The 17,061-nt window shown below is 38.3% G+C and overlaps 1 protein-coding gene across 5 annotated transcripts in view; it reads left to right on the top strand.

Annotated features, from left to right (window-relative positions):
- The window catches only part of FANCB (FA complementation group B), a 37,395-nt gene that overhangs the window by 8,492 nt on the left and 11,842 nt on the right, over positions 1 to 17,061 (top strand). For all 5 annotated transcript variants that reach the window (XM_002719930.6, XM_051827591.3, XM_051827590.3 and 2 more), the window contains 4 exons: positions 1,646 to 2,663; positions 7,623 to 7,775; positions 8,469 to 8,561; positions 15,760 to 15,888. In XM_002719930.6, coding sequence (XP_002719976.4) covers positions 1,646 to 2,663; positions 7,623 to 7,775; positions 8,469 to 8,561; positions 15,760 to 15,888 — 1,393 coding nt within the window. The remainder of the gene's footprint in view (positions 1 to 1,645; positions 2,664 to 7,622; positions 7,776 to 8,468; positions 8,562 to 15,759; positions 15,889 to 17,061) is intronic.

Here is a 17,061-nt window from a genome sequence, read left to right as displayed (position 1 = left end):
CTCTGCTTGGTGTGGCCTCAACTTAATTTCTGGACATCCCTTTCTCCCTTAGATAGAGCCCTCACTCTCCTATGCATTTCTCTTACTGAATAAAATCCTTAAAACTTAAAAAAAAAGATAGTGACTTCCTTAGTCATAAAATGCATTTTTTTCTAAAGTAAGATTTATTTCTATTATTCCTAAGGATTTTTTTTCCTTTTTTAAAATTTGTATGTATCTCATAAAGGAACATAGTAATTGTAGGTATCTCATTAGGAACATAGTAATTCTTCCCACCATACCTGCCCTCTCATCCCCCCTTCCTCCTCCCTCTCCTGTTTACTCTGAGAAAGAAAAAGAAACAGAAATAAAGAAAAAAAGAAAGAATAGAATAAAAACAACTAAGAGAGCTGTTCCTCAACAGTCTAGACAAGGGCTGTTCTATGTTATTGCTTCCTCAAGGTGATTTCATTCCCCCCTCCTTTTGCCTTCCTTCCTCCCCTTCTTTCCTTTTAGAAACTTAATTGTCTTTAAAGAAGAACCCAAGGATGGTACATCTTTTGTGAGCTCCTAGACATAACTCTGACTTATGAGCCATAATAATATCCTCCATTTAATATACTAAAAGGAACTGATTCTTGAGAACAAGTTTTACTATTAAGTTTCATGGTACAACTCCTTGGAGACAGAGGTCCTGCATGGGAAGTTAGTGCACGGTGACTCTTGTTTATTTAACAAATAACACTCTTATGTATGATGTCAGTGATCACCCAAGGCTCTTGGCATGAGCTGCCTTGTCTGTGGAAGCCTTTTGAATCCACCAGCTTGACAAGGCCATAAGCAAGGTGGAAGTTCTTTCCTCCCTTAGAGAAAAGTACATCCTTCTTTGGTGGCCACTTCTTTCCACCGGGGTCCTTTATGTAGGACATTTTTTTTTCAGAGTGTCTTGGCTTTCCATGCCTGAAATGCTCCCCCTTGGCTTTCCAGCCAGACCAGAATGCCTTAAGGACTGATTCTGAGGTTGGAATATTACTTAAAGTGATTGTCATTCTATGAGTCTCTAGTATGAACTGCTTCCTGAGGAATTTTTTAAGCCTTGTTATAGCATCTCCTGTTTTGGTTTCTGGGTTTTATTTTTGTCATAAGGTTGGAACAAGCTCCTGTCTCTGGAAGTGCCTGGGCTTTGGGAGCAGCCTAATTCAACAGTCACCATATTTGGGGAGAGACTGAGCTCCTAGACAAGTAAACCAGTGACTAACTGAATTGCCATTCTAAAGGGATGAAAGCAGAGGGTGCAGAACCAGATTAGAGTTGGTAGATTTGAAGCAGAGAAAAGTAGAACACTTAAGAAATTCCCTGAGCCAGAAAGAATCCTCAAAGTCATTTTAAAGAGCTGCTGAAGCTTTAAATGAATACATGCTCATGAGACGTTAGCTTTTTTGATATTGGCTATTTGCATTTTTAGCAAACTTTTAGAATAAGGAGATGTATAGAAAAAATATTTGGGTTATCTTTTTTTCTGAAGAGTGATGGCACAGTAGTTAAAAAAGCTTACAATTTTTTAAAATAAAATTGTAGTTACTTATGTGATATTTCTGTAACAGAAACATGTGTTTTCTTTTGAACTCTGCTTACCTCATGGCAGTTCTTCTCATTTGTTTTTTAGGTTTCATAGCATCAACTGGAATCAATTTGCATTTCAAAATTGGATCAGCACAAAGAGTAGATATTGTGGAATGACTAGCAAACAAGCAATGTCATCTGATGACCAAGAAAGGCTCTTGTGTTACAACGGGGAAGTCCTTGTTTTTCAGTTGTGTAAGGGAAATTTTGCAGATAAAGGACCTGTAAAAACACCCATATTACAAGTCCGAAGAATGGTTTTTGACACAGGAACAAGAACATTTGTTCAGAAGTCCATTGGAATATTCAGATTAAAGAAAGAAAAAAACTCTCATTTTAAAATCACATGTTGCAACTGTGTATCTGATTTCAGAACTGGAATCAACCTCCCTTACATTGTGTTACAAAGCAATAAAAATAGTAATATTATCCAATACTTGCTACTATTTCTTCACAGTACTAATAAATTTGAAAAGCGTTTGAGTTTTAAAGTAGACCATGAGTTGAAGGACAGCATAAGGGTCCTTAATGGCCCTTTAGTTTTATGGCAGTGTGTCAGCACATTATTCATTATTTCTTCCAAAACTGGCAATATTGTTAGTGTGTCAGACACCTTCTCCTCTGTTATATGGGCAGGGGAGATTGGAAATCTAGGTACTGTTTTATTAGGAGTAAAGAAACGCTGTTTTTCTGAGGAAGGATCCCAGAAGCCTTCAGAACCAGATTATGCAATTTGGAATACCAAGTTTTGTTTATATGCACTTGAAAGTAAGGAAATACTAAGTGAAGCATATATTATCCCTGCTGCATATAGCGGTGTGACTTGTGTGCATGTCTGCGCGACCGAAATCGTCAACAACCAGATAAGAATATCTCTGCTTGCCCTTACTCAAAAAAATCAGCTGATTTCATTCCAAAACGGGACTCCTAAAAGGGTATGCCAGCTTCCATTTGGCGATCCCTGTGCAGTTCAACTTATGGATTCAGGTGAAGAAAACCTCTTTTTCATTGTATCATTTAGGTCCAATGATGCTTGTGCTGTTTGGAAAAAGAACTTTCAGGTACAGTACTTACTCTCGTAATTAGACCATTCCTGGGCATCGTGGAATTCATCCTAGAGTCTTACCTAAGTCAACTTTTAGTGCTGTCTTTAAAATCATGTTGTATATTATTATACTGTTCTTTTTTCTTAATATTATCTGAATGCTACTTGATATTGAGGTTTTGTTTTTTGCCTTGCCATTTTGAGTCATAACCCTTTCAGTTGTTTAGAAATGTATAAATATATAACTGATTTTATCTTTTAATATGACTTTCTGGTTTGTATTAATGTGATAATAATTAAATGCATATTTTCACTTACATTAGTATTACTAGTATTTTGACATCTTACTCCTTTCTAGAAAACTCAAATCAGTTTTTCAACTTTTGGAAAGTTGATAATTGTCTACTTTAAATTTAACTTTCTCTAATTAATTTCTGAAAATTAAACATGCAGATTTCTTTGAAATGTCACTCTCCCTTTAGAGACAAATAACTATTTTCTAGTACAAGTAGCATTACTTTTTATAAAAACTTGCTGAGAGACTTTTGTTATAATTTAAAGCTCAGAGCTGAGCTTTGACAAAGCCATTCACATAATCTTTTCTTCGACTTTAAGGCTTAGAAATTGCTTTAAAGTACTCACTGGTATTCAGTGTTCAGTAACAGGTAAAAAAAAAGGCATAGGAAATGAACAGGAAATTAGAGGTTTATAACTATGGGTGTCTCCACCCATAGTATTTCTCTAACTCTTGTTTTGTTTTGTTTTAGTAATATTGCATCCTCCTGGTTTAAGATGTACATCAGCTCATTGAGTTAAGTGATGGGCAGTGTTTCTACATCAAGACAAATTCTTACTAGTCAGGAGTGTCTTTTCTAAAATTAGTACAGTATACAACTTGTTAAGATTTTGTGATATTTAAGAAAAAATAGACGCTGCCTTATCTTGTGTGCCCTAACTAGAAGCTCAACTACAGTTTTTTATCATTTTATCACCTTGCTCTGGAGTATTGATAGATGTTTTAGAAAGTTCAAACTGCCTTTTAAAATGTGAATCATTATTCTGTGTATGGGGAAATGCCACACTTGAATTAGGCTTTATCTGGCTTTGCTTTATAAACTCCATTTCTGTTAATAGGGATTATATTCAATCTCTGTAATCCATATTCAACTTCTATAATACATAGAGAACTTAAATTCTCCAAAGCAAACTAACTTGAAAGCTTTCCTATCTTCTTTTTGAAAGCAATCTTTTAAGAGCACATTGTGCTTTATTTGGAGCTTATATGGAAAATAACATTTTCTGTCTTTTTCTACTTTCTTTTCCTTTCAGGAAATGGTAGGAGGGAAACATCTGATATACGCTATAATCCTTATCAGGGTTAGAGTAATGGAAAGAACACAACCTGGGTTTGAATCCCAGCTGAGCCACTTACTGGTGTTACCTTAAGGAATGTGTTTAATTTTTGTGAACTTATTTTTTTCTGTGAATTTGGGATCATCCTGCCTCTAAGAGGGGAGAAAATAAATCCAATGACATTGTAAAGTGTCTTGCACAGTGCTTAATACACAGAAGGAGTTCAGTAAGTCTAGCGGTTTTTATGTTAGACAAGGGCTAGGGCTGTCACCAATTACTTGCACTTACCCAAGGATGTCACTTGAATAAGGAAAAACAGTCCCTTGAATAAGGAAAAACATTCCCTTGAATAAGGAAAAACATTCCGTTGCACCCCATTCATTGAATGGACTAGAGTCCTCACTCACTGCTTTGAAGTGGGTCCCCTGCTTGGACATTGTAAAGCTCTGTCACGCTGAAGTCACCCGAAGCATAGACTGCATCCGTCCCCATGGATGGGTCTGTAACTGCTGCCTCTCTGACTTGAATTTGTGTTTTAGGGTTCTCTGTCTACAGTGGAGCACAAATGCGTGCAGTCCCTACTAAATCACTCCCTGAGCCACCCCTTCGGGGATTCCGCACCGTCCTGCTGTTCTCACATACCGTGTTTTGAAAACTGGTCACACGCTGACATCTGCAAGCGCTTGAAAATGGCCTCTACCCTGGCAACCCTGGGCATTTGGCAACTCCTGCCTCTATGTTGGTGTTACATTTATGCCCACTTACTTAAAAAGGATGTGACTTAGAGGAAAATAGCCAAGTACTTGGAAAACAGGGATGCAGGCTAAGAGCTGGAAATCAAGGGAAGAGGCAATAATCATGTCAGACATCCTTGGGTAAAGGAACTAACTGCATCTGAGCAATGACACTTTGTTGAGCAATTAAAGCAAAAAAAGGAAATACGGTAGGTTCCAAATGAATGGAATGTAGTACAAGAGAGTATTTTTTTCTAGCATTGAGTTCTGAAAGGAATTTATTGTTTGTAGTATTATTAAGAGGTTTTAGTAAACAAAATAAATACTGTGTTAATAAATAAAATGCTGGGGCTGATGTTTTGGTGTAGAGGGTAAAGCCACCAGCTGTGATGCCAGTATCCCACATGGGCATCAGTTTGACTCCCAGCTGCTCCACTTCTGATCCAGCTCCTGGCTAATGCCCTGGGAAGAGAAAGCAGTGGAAGAGGGCCCAAGTGTTTGGGTCCTTGCCACCCACATGGGAGGACCTGGAAGAAGCTCCTGGCACCTGGCTTCTGCCTGGCCCAGCCCTGGCCATTGTGGCCACCTGGGGAGTGAACCAATGGATGGGAGATCTCTCTCTCTCTCTCTCTCTGTGTGTGTGTAACTCTGACTTTCAAATAAATAAATAAGTCTTAATAATAATAATAATAAGTTGCTGTCTTTGGTAGCAGTTTTGCCCCAAAACAGAAAGCAGCAGAAGCAGTCTTCCTTCGGGGTGGCTCTCATTCATCCATCTGCCCTTTGACCACCTCCTTCCAAGAAGGAATTAGCTTACAAAGATAGGAGAAATACAGACAAGCATAAATTAGAGTAAGTAATGAAAATCAGGGTTGGTGTGTTTCCAGATCAGCCCTTCATAAAAGCCTCAGGTATAATGTTTAATCCATCCTTAGGACTTGAAATAAAACTGGCCTAGAGGAATGCATGACTAGCTTTTAGGCCTGCTCTCTTGCATAGAAGTTGTCTCTGCAAGTTCTGACAGTGTGTGTAGCAGGCATTTCAAAAGTAAGATCATTGCCAGGTATACCTGAAGCATAGATGTTGGTGTGTTGTTGATAGAGGTTGATCTGCTCTAGAACTGTTATCTAATGCAGTAGCCACTAGTCACATGTGGTTATTCAGCATCTGAAATGTGGGTAATCTGAATTAAAATGTGCTATAAATGTCAAAAGTACACACCAAACTTCAAAGTCTCAGTAAAGATTAAAGGTCAAATATCTCAATATGTATTGATTACATTGAAATGAAATAATGTTGGCCAGCACCGCGGCTCAATAGGCTAATCCTCCGCCTGCGGCGCCGGCACCCCGGGTTCTAGTCCTGGTCGGGGCGCCGGATTCTGTGCCGGTTGCCCCTCTTCCAGGCCAGCTCTGCTGTGGCCCAGGGAGTGCAGTGGAGGATGGCCCAAGTGCTTGGGCCCTGCACCTGCATGGGAGACCAGGAGAAGCACCTGGCTCCTGCCTTTGGATCAGCATGGTGCGCCGGCCGCAGCGGCCATTGGAGGGTGAACCAACGGCAAAGGAAGACCTTTCTCTCTGTCTCTCTCTCTCACTGTCCACTCTGCCTGTCAAAAAAAAAAATGAAGTAATGTCTTAGATATATTGGGTTAAATATATTAAAAATCACCATTTCAACTAGAGAATTTAAAATTATAAATATGCCTGGCATTTATGGCTTGACTGTTTCTATTGGGTAGCACAGTTCGAGAGCTATAGATTGAGACTGCGTCTGCACAGCTGTGGTGTTTGCATGCCTATCGCATTCTTATTGCTAATATCTCTTCCCATAGTTCATTAGACGGCATGATACTTGTGTGTGGGGTGGGGGAGGGGAGCTAGGGAGCTGATGGGTCTACTAACAAGCCGCCTCCCTGTACAAGAGAAGAATCACAGCTTGAGAAATTAGCTTTATAGGGGCACAAGTGATCATTGGTTACGTACATCACATTACAGCCTCACTTCAGTTGTAAAACCAATCATATTTTGTTAATATTAACTGCTGAACTAAGTGTAATTGCTCAACTTCTGGCCACCCTCATGAATCATCTACATGATGTGTCTGTGCTATTGGGGTTCTGAGCAGAGATTTAGCTTTTTTGGCCTTAGGAAGGAGGGGATCAGATCTCCACGGTGGTATTTTTCCAGGACATCAGTCTGGAGGCTTTGCACTTTATGTACCTTTAAGACGTTGTCTTTTAAACTTTGGGTCTCAAGCATCTTATATAGACCAGATTATTCCATTAAGCTAGGATACTTCTAGGTGTTCCACCTTGTGAGCCCCTGATAGTAGCTGTATCCCCTCTGCCCCCATGAGGGTTTATGGTATTAAGTTCATTTTGGTTTTGAAAAGCCCTCAAAGTGCCTACCTGTACCTTCCGTTTGCCTAGTGCTACTGAATTCCTCAGGTAATTGGTCTGATCATAAATGCATATTCATTAAGGTTCATGGGAATGAGGGTCATCCTTAAATTATCTGTGCTAGAGGAAGACTCTTCACTAGAGTTTTACTCATGATAAATGTTAGAATTTCCAAAAGATTTAGTCATGAGAAGTGTTAGAATTTATAAATAAATTATAGTCAAATTTTAATGTAGAAATCAGGAATGTGAGCATCCCTGGGCAAACCTTAATAAAATATTAAATCTAAGTACATTGCTATTTGTAAAGCTATTATAACTCCTTATGTTTTCTGATCTCCCAGTTCCTTAGTTTAGTATATACAATATCATTTTCATTACTCATTTGTAAGACTGAGGATTCAGTATAACTACAAGAAACAGACTTGTTAGTTTGTCTCATATCTGATTCTCTTTAATTTGCTATTCCTCCTTTAATGTACTCTTTTCAGGTTGCTGCTAAGTGGGAAAAAGTTAATTCAGTACTGATAGATGATTTTGTTGGAACTGGAACTGATCAAGTGTTGGTACTTTTTAAGAACTCCTTGAACTCAGATTGCCTGACTTCATTTAAACTAACAGATCTTGGCAGCATAAACTATTCAGTAAGTTCTGTTTACTTACTGTATGTTACTTGAAGAAGCACTTTAGAAAATGCAAGTGCTTGCACTTTTGATACAATATTTAAATGCTTGTGATTTCTTATGTAAACTTTGGGGTTTTAAAAAACATAGATTGGATCTTTATATATGTATATATATATCTAATTTCAACAAATGTTAATACAATTTGACCATGCTTTTGATATAAATTCGAAATATAGTATCCTGTGGTTGTTAAAGAATATTATAACTGTATTGTTGCTTCTGAAAATTGCATTTTATACAAATAAACATGATAATATTGGATTAATTAAAGAATAAAATGAAGGGAAACTGCTTTATTCAAAGAAGTAACAGTTCAAAATATCTTGAGATCTTGGGCATAAGGAAAAATACACTCCTGAAGTTTCTGATCTATATAAAAATCTCAGTGAGCTTGACACTTTATAAAGCAGCATACAAATGTTAGGTCGTAATAGTAGTAATCATGATGATTTTTTTCTAGTTACAAGGTGATGATGGGAAAATATATGTTACCTTTTATTTTGTTGCTACTGTTTTTATAATTTGTTTTTAAAATAATGCTGTGTAACGTGGGAAAGGGCTCCTTGACTGGATAGACTTTAATTGCATTTTGCTAATCTTAGGAATTTTCAATTTATTTCCGTTATTGTGTTTTTTTTTTAAATTTATTAGAGTGAACCATTGGATTTCAATGAAGATGATTTATTTGAAGACATACAAGATAATCGTCACTTGGTGATTCCTCCTCTTCAAGGAAGAGTGAAAGTTAGTATCTATGTTTACTTTTCGCATTTGCTTTTTGATTACTGCTTTTCTAAATGAAGTAAAGCACATTGAAAGAAAGGTTCTTAAAGTATAAGCAACTCAGTGCTTAGGGGGAAAATGGCATTTCAAAGGATCTTTACCTTTTGGCACCTTTGTAAAAACTCTTATGGCGTTACTTACAAACGTGTTAGCTAAAACTGATAACCCTTTGCTAGTAAGCCTGTGCAGATTAAGTGAGCTTCTTGAGAGAACATATAAGAAGCTCACTTTTGGAAGTGCGTTTTTCTGGTCTATAGGATCATTGTACCATAATGTTTCTTTTAGCGGGGCAGTGAGTATGATAACTCATGACACATTCCAAACCTGAACAGTTTACCTTTAAGTCTTCCATAAAAAGCTTCCTGAAGTTTTTTTTTCCCTCAAATATATCAAGGTAATGCATATTTCCTGTAAAATACTAAAACTATACAAAGAAATATTAAGAACAAAGTAGCGTTATTACCTGTAGTTGAACTGCCAAAAAATTGCCAATTTTTTTTTGACAGGCAGAGTTAGTGAGAGAGAGAGAGAGAGAGAGAGAGAGAAAGAAAGGTCTTCCTTCCATTGGTTCACCCCCCAAATGGCCGCCATGGCCAGCGCTCAGGGCTGATCTGAAGCCAGGAGCCAGGAGCTTCCTCCTGATCTCCCATGCGGGTGCAGGGCCCAAGCACTTGGGCCATCCTCCATTGCCTCACCAGGCCACAGCAGAGAGCTGGATTGGAAGAGGAGCAACCGGGACAGAATCCGGTGCCCCAACCAGGACTAGAACCCTGTGTGCCGGTGCCGCAGGCGGAGGATTAGCCAAGTGAGCCATGGCGCCAGCCCAAAAATTACTAATTTTAATACTTTGTAATGATATTCTTATAGGTATTTATAAATATATGCAAATTTACATAGAAATGTGATTATAGGATACATACTGTATTGTAACATGCCTTTTTAGTTTATAAAGATTTTCAAATATATAGAAATGTGCCAGAAATACAGTGCTTATATCTGTATTCCTGACATAGCTGCAACTATTGTTACTTTTAAAAATCATATTTTTAAAATTTTTTCAAAAATGTTTATTTATTTATTTGAAAGAGTTACAGAAAGAGAAGGAAAGACAGAGAGAGAGAGAGATCTTCCATCCACTGGTTCAGTCCTCAAATGGCCACAATGGTCTGGACTGAGCCAGGCTGGAGCCAGGAGCCAGGAGCTTTTTCTGGGTCTCCCAGGTTGATGAGAGGGCCCAAGTGTTTGGGCCATCTTCTGCTGCTTTCCCAGGTGCATTAACAGGGAGTGGGATGGTAAGTGGAGGAGCTGGGACTTGAACCGATGCCTGTATAGGATGCCAGCACTGCAGACAGTGGCTTAACAATGCCAGCCCCTTAAAAATCATATTTACCTTATCTATTTGTGTTTGTATGTGTGTACATTTCTGTAGAAGCATTTGAAAATTGCAAGTGTTATTATGCTTTACTCCTAGTGCATCGCAGCAGAAATCTCCTGAAACGGAGATTACATAATAGGAGACTACTTCATCTCCTGTGTAACCACAATGCCATTGTTGTAGTTAGAAAATTAATAATGATTCATTAATCTTAGTATCTAGTCCATATTCAAATGTATTTGTCACAAATGGTTTTTGCAGTTCCTTTTTTTTTTCCAGGATCCAACCAAAGATTTCACTTCCTTTGGATTATCACTCATTGGTCTTTTAATGTAGTATAATGCCCCTTCCTTTTTTTTTTTTTTTTTTTTTAGATAACACTAATGAGGAGGCCAGGCAAGTTGTCCCTCTTGGATTTGTCTGTTCACTTGTGGGGTCATTTAATCTCTTGCTCTATCCCTGGGGTTTACCAACTTTTTCTGGAAAGGGCCAGGTATTAAGTATTTGTACTTTGTAGGACCTTTAAAAGTTAATTTGCAACTGTTTCAGTTATTAAAGTGAATTCATTAATGCTTGTGTAACACATACCAGATACGAATATGAACAATAGATAAATAAAACATAATGGACAGAGAACAATAGAGAAAAAGATGGATAGCAGGATTCTTCATAAAGTTTATGGAAAAATAGAGTCAAAAGATAAGTTTATTTTGTTGCAAAAAAGTTTTTGAGGTTTATTTATTTGAAAGACCAAGTGATGAGAGAGAGAGAGAAAGAGAGATGGCGAAAGAGATTGTCGATCTACTGGTTTACTCCTCAAATGAACACAATGGATGGGGCTGGGCCAGGCTGAAAGCAGGAGACTAGAACTCCACCCAGGGCTCCCATGTGGGTGGCAGGGACCCAAGTACTTTGGCCATCATTTGCTGCCTTCTCAGCTAGATGGGAAGTAGAGCAACCAGGACTCAAACTGGCACTCTAATACGGGATGCAGGCATCACAAATGGTGGCTTAACCTGCTATGCCACAATGCTAGCCCTGTTGAAAAAGTTTTTTAGTTCGTATATATAAGGAGTCTTTAAGAGGTTCATGGAAATGCACATTATAAAAAAGGTATACATGGGTTTCAAATGTGTTTGACCAAAGTAGATTTCTCTTAATTCCATTTTCAGTGAGCTTTTTGAAAATGACATTATATTAAAAACTTCTGGGGCCGGCGCCGTGGCACACTTGGTTAATCCTCCGCCTATGGTGCCGGCATCCCATATGGGTGCCGGGTTCTAGTCCCAGTTGCTCCTCTTCCAGTCCAGCTCTCTGCTGTGGCCGGGAGGGCAGTGGAGGATGGCCCAAGTGCTTGGGCCCCTGCACCCGCTTGGGAGACCTGGAGGAAGCACCTAGCTCCTGGCTTCGGATCGGGACAGCGCCGGCCGTTGCAGCCATTTAGGGAGTGAACCATTGGATGGAAGACCTTTCTCTCTGTTTCTCTCTCTCACTGTCTGTAACTCTACCTGTCAAATAAATAAATAAATAAATAAATCTTTAAAAACAAAACAAAACAAAACTTCTATACCCTGAATAAAAAGACAAATTGTGGAAAAAGATACTATAACACATGACAGAGGATTAATGCCGTTTATATAAATGTGCATTCTTTTATAATATAGTTGAATACATATAATAGTCCAGACTTCTCAAAGGAAAACTTATTATAATTATTAAAATGTGAATTGTATATGTCTTTTTGCTCTTGTACATCCAGTTCTAGAAATCTGTTTTAAGGATGCACATGTTTTTACCAGAATATTTATGTAGCGCTTATAAACAACAGTGTTGGTCAGACTCCAAATACTCATCGTTAGGAGTATGGTAAATAAATTATGATATACCTAAATCATGGAGTACTATCCAGGTGTCAAAAAGAATAAGGTTTATCTTTATAGTGATTTAGAAATGCCAAAATAGTTTAATTTATGAAAACATGACTTTGTGAAAGGTTTAATTTATGAAGCAGGACCAACCCTCTTGATTAAAAATGCAATGATAGGTTAAATATTTTCTGAAAATCTTCTTAGAAGCTTCAGAAACCAGACAATATAAGAGTAACTTATCAAGCCAAATTTTCAAGGCAGGAACCCAGAGAAATAAGCACAAGACCAATGCCCTAGGAGTGTGGACAAGAACCTACAGCCATGTGCCCCAGGCACTTGGCAGAAATGACATAAAGTCCTCCCTGGAAACACACATTTATCTTGGGTCACATATAAATCTCAAAGTTTCATTCTGTCGCCCACAGAATGACTAAGCACAGAAAGAAGGCATCGTGAGTAATTCTTCACAGAAAATAATCACACTGCACTTTTGTCAACTAAAAACATGCAATTTAAAAAACTTAACAGATGACTTCAGTGGTTATCTCAGAGATGAAAGAGATGCAGAATAAATTAGTGAGCTGGAATATGTTAAAAATTATCAAAAAGGTAACACAAAGAAGGAAAATCTGAAAGGTTTTAAAGAACATAAAGGGAAGGCAGGAAGAATGGAGATGGAAACTGAGAGGTGAGCGTCTGCGTTGTTTTATGCGTTACCTGTTGGCGGTAACTCTCAATGTGGAGAATCAAGTGCTCCAGGGCCTTTTGGAGGCTAACAAGTCTACCTTCATCCATTGTATTTGTTTTGTTATTATTATTTATTTTTTTTAAAAAAAGATTTCTTTCTTTATTTGAAAGAGTCACAAAGAGAGAGAAGGTGAGGCAAAGAAAGAGAGAAAGGTCTTCCATCCGCTGGTTCACTCCCCAAATAGCCCCAACGGCCAGAGCTGTGCTGATCCAAAGCCGGGAGCCAGGAGCTTCTTCCAGGTCTCCCACGCGGGTGCAGGGGCCCAAGGACTTGGGCCATCTTCACTGCTTTCCCAGGCCATAGCAGAGAGCTGGATTGGAAGTGGAGCAGCTGGGACTTGAACTGGTGCCCATATGAGATGCTGGCACTGCAGGCAGCAGCTTTACCTACTACACCACAACTCTGGCCCCTATTTTTATTTTTTTAAAGGTTTATTTATTTGTTTGAAAGGCGGAGACAGAGAGGCACAGAGAGAGAGAGAGAGGGGTCTTTAATCCGATGATTCACTCTCCAGGTGGCCGCAATGGCCAGAGCTACACTGATCTGTGGCCAGGAGCCAGGAATTTCTTCCAGGTCTCCCACAGGGGTGCAGGGGCTGGAGGACTTGGGCCATCTTCTACTGCTTTCCCAGACCATAGCAAGAGAGCTGGATCGGAAGTGGAGCAGCCTGGACTCAAACCAGCGCCCATATGGGATGGCAGCACTGCAGGCAGCCCTGTTTATCATTTTTTAAAGACTTATCTGTTTATGTTAAAGGCAGAGTTAATAGAGAGAGGGAGAGATGGAGAGATCTTTTCTCTGCTGGTTCACTCACCATGTGGTCCCAACGGCCACACAGGAATGAAATTGACATTTTGAGATTCAATGATTATTTACAGTCTTTCTCTTGACTTGAGGAACAGTGTTTTTTTTTTTTTTTTTTCTTCTTACTGTTTGTTGAGCTCTTAGTACAGGGTTAATCTTAGGAGTATAAAAAACTGAAAATCTTTGTAAAAATTAAGAGTGGGAATAGGAGAGGTAGGAGGAGGAAGGGAGGGAAGGGAGAGTAGAAAGTATCACTGTGTTCCTAAATCTGTATATATGAAGTACATGAAGATTGTTTACCTTAAATTACATTTTTTTAAATTTATTTTTAAGGAATGCAAATTTCATAAGTACAACTTTAGGAATGTAGTTACTCTTCCCACCATACCCACCCTCCCACCCCTACTCCCACCCCTACTCCCACCCTCCTCCTCCTTCCTCTCTCCTTGCCAGCCTCATTCTCCATTAGGATTCATTTTCAATTCACTTTGTACACAGAAGACCAACTCTTTACTAAGTAAAGATTTCAACAATTTGCACACACACGCACAAAACTGAGAACTAGTTTTATGGTTAACTTTCATAATACAGCTCATTGAGGGCAGAGGTCCTGCATGGTGAGTTAGTGCACAGTGACTCGTGTTGTTAATTTAACAATTAACACTCTTATGTACGATGTCAGTGACCACCTGAGGCTCTTGACATGCGCTGTCTAGGCTGTGGAAGCCTTTTGAAATTTTTAGAAACAAAGGGCAGGTAGCTTTGCCTCCAGGGCCACAGGGCAGCTCCTGCTGTGCTACATTTTCACCTGGATGTGGATAGGAGGCTCTTGGCTTCGTCATTCATCTGGAAGCTGTTTTTTTGGGTCATACACTCTTCTCTGTGTATGACAGAGATCACAATAAAGAAGCACAATGCAAGCGTGGATGTCAGGCCATGTTCCCGTATTTGATTTCGGGTGGGTGGGCTTTTTGTTGGTGGGGAGGAGAGACAAACCATTCCTTAACTGGTACCTGGAACAGTTCTGAAAAGGTAACCAGTCACAATCTATTGGGTATGTAAATAGGATTGGGTACCTAAAAAGTGAAGGTGAGATACATTTTTGTATTTCACTCTTTTGTCTTGGAGTGGGAGGTGTGCTGAGGAGAGGAGGGAGAGAGAACACTGATCATTTCTGAGGGGACATTTTCAATCTGCCCATGTAGTCCTTTTTTTCACGCCTTTCCCCTCCTGCAGCTCAGATGTGGCTGTTTGTCTCTGATTGGGTGTCTCTCCTCCTCCTTGAGTCACAAATTACTGAGCAAATGAGAGGTGGCATGTGAATGATGGGGAGTCCACAGAACTAAGTCAGCGTAAGTTTTAAAATATTAGCTAGACATTTTCCATACTTTGTATGATGAAGATAAAGAATTCCATCTTTACCCTTCAACTTCAGTTCATGAAACAAAGAAAAAGAATTCACTTGCCTTAAAATTTAGTTTCAATAAAAGGAATTCAAAAAAGAGGTACATTTTGTTTTTTAAACACAGAAAAACATGTTTTATTAAAAGATAGATTAATACTTCAATAGCCTCAGATATCCATCTGAAATGAAAAAAATTATCAGTTCAATGAAGCAACTCTTTAAATTTTCAGTAGCAAAAAACATTCCATGAATGTTTCATCCTTAGTGCTGAGGTCTGTTTACATGATATAATAAAGGGAATGTATTGCTCTATGCCCAGTTCAGAGCCAAAATACCATTTTTTTTTTCAGTTTTCAGTAGTGTGTATCCTACTGCTGAGTTTATCAGCACAAAAAAATGTATGATAGTTTTTGGGGGGTCATTGTTTGTTACCTTTAAATTTTTTATAAAAGGTAACACAAACAGGATTTCAAGCTATCAAAAGTATTCATTTTTATTCATGATAATGTCTTATGTTAGTGTTTCATTAAGAAAGAGGTTTTTTTTGTATTGGGGGGAGGTATGAGAGTGTTTGCAGCCCTTGATTTTTATCCACAGTTTTATTCATCCATAATTTTTATTCAGTTACTTAATGACTTAGTAGTGGAAGGGATCCTAATTTGCAGGTAGGCAAACCTACCTGCCCTTTGTTTCTAAAAATTTCTAAATATTCTCTGTTTCATATATAATCTCTGTATTGCTGTTATTTGTATTTTCTTTTGGAAAAATTACATTTTTCTAATTAGAGATTTAAAATCTATGAAATAAAACAGTTTTACCTTAATAAGTATTTTCTACTTTTCTATAAGAAAATGAATTGATAAGCACATTTGGAGAAAGTTCTTCCTAAATTAATGGTACGTCTGGTTTCTTTTGAAATTGTATCTCTGGCAACTAAAATTTTTCTTTCTTCTTTATAGGTTGGATTAGCTTATATTCAGGAATTACAGAAGCAGCTCTTGCTGAAGGAAAAAATTATTTCACAATCGTTCAAAGCGTTAATGAATGTGTTTCAAGACAGAGATGATAATACACCAGTTACAGAGGAGGTAAAGTTATCACGTGACCATGTCGTCATGTTATGGATTGAAAATCTGCAAGGGCCAACGCGGTGTAGTGGGTTGAGCTGCTGCCTGTGATACTGGCGCCCTATAGGGGCACTGATTCGAGTCCCGGCTGCTCCACTTCCAATCCAGCTCCCTGCTAATGTGCCTGGGAAAGCAGCAAAAGATGGCCCAAGTACTTGGGCCCCTGCACCCACATGGGTGACCTGAAAGAAGGTTGGAGCTCCTGGCTTCATTGTGGCATGGCCCTGGCTGTTGTGGCCATCTGGGGAGTGAAACAGCAGATGAAAGATCTCTCTTGAATTCTTTGTCTCTCTGTAACTCTGCCTTTCAAATAAATAAAAACAAATCTTTTTTTTTTAAAGAAAATTCGAAAGGTATTGAGTTACTTAAATTGTAATGTATCAGAAAGTGCTGCTCAGTGGATCCAGAAGAAAAGTGGCAGGGATTGTATTGGTGGACCTTTATAGCATGGAAAAATATTTGACAAGTCAATATTTTATAAGTTTGCATATAATTTGATAAGGTATTAAGCCTCAGTTAATTAAATTAAATCTCAGTTATCAGGAACATAACTTTTTTATTTGTATGGTTTGTATATTTTCTGACTTTTTAAATAGAATATGTTGAACATTATTTAAACTTGTATTGGTGATGACACAGTTTTATCATTAGTATAGTAATTGTTCTTTTAGTCTGTTGCATTATTCATTTCTAAGAATATTTATCCCTCTAGTAGATGTTTCTAAAGTGCTATTACTTTCATCTATCTGCTTCTTAGAATTTGGCTCTCTTTTTCTTTGTGGCCGATTATCATAAGAACCTCTTCAGGTACCTTCCAGTTACTTATGCCAGTACAGTAATGCGGAGAGGTGGCAAAAATTGTTCACACTTTACAAAAAAAGTAGTATATATGCACATTAATTCCATGTAGGAAAAGACGCAGCATAGAAAAATTATAAATAAGTGAAGGAAAGCTGGGCATAGAGAAAATTAGTGTTAGATTTTATTCCCTCAAGTCATGTTAGTGCCTAGCTCTGACTTCCTTCTGGATTGACCATTGTTGTCTATGCCTTGTATCTGTATTTCAGTCTGAGCAGTGTGAGAGTTTTGGCCCAAGTTATCATCCTGTTTCTGTAAAAAAAAAAAAAAATATTG

The sequence above is a fragment of the Oryctolagus cuniculus genome, chromosome X (assembly GCF_051225735.1).
Source record: "Oryctolagus cuniculus isolate XC-2025 breed Fujian yellow rabbit chromosome X, ASM5122573v1, whole genome shotgun sequence".
NCBI lineage: Eukaryota > Metazoa > Chordata > Mammalia > Lagomorpha > Leporidae > Oryctolagus > Oryctolagus cuniculus.
The sequence above is the reverse complement of the archived record's forward strand: the minus strand, read 5'-3'. Positions and strand labels throughout refer to the sequence as shown.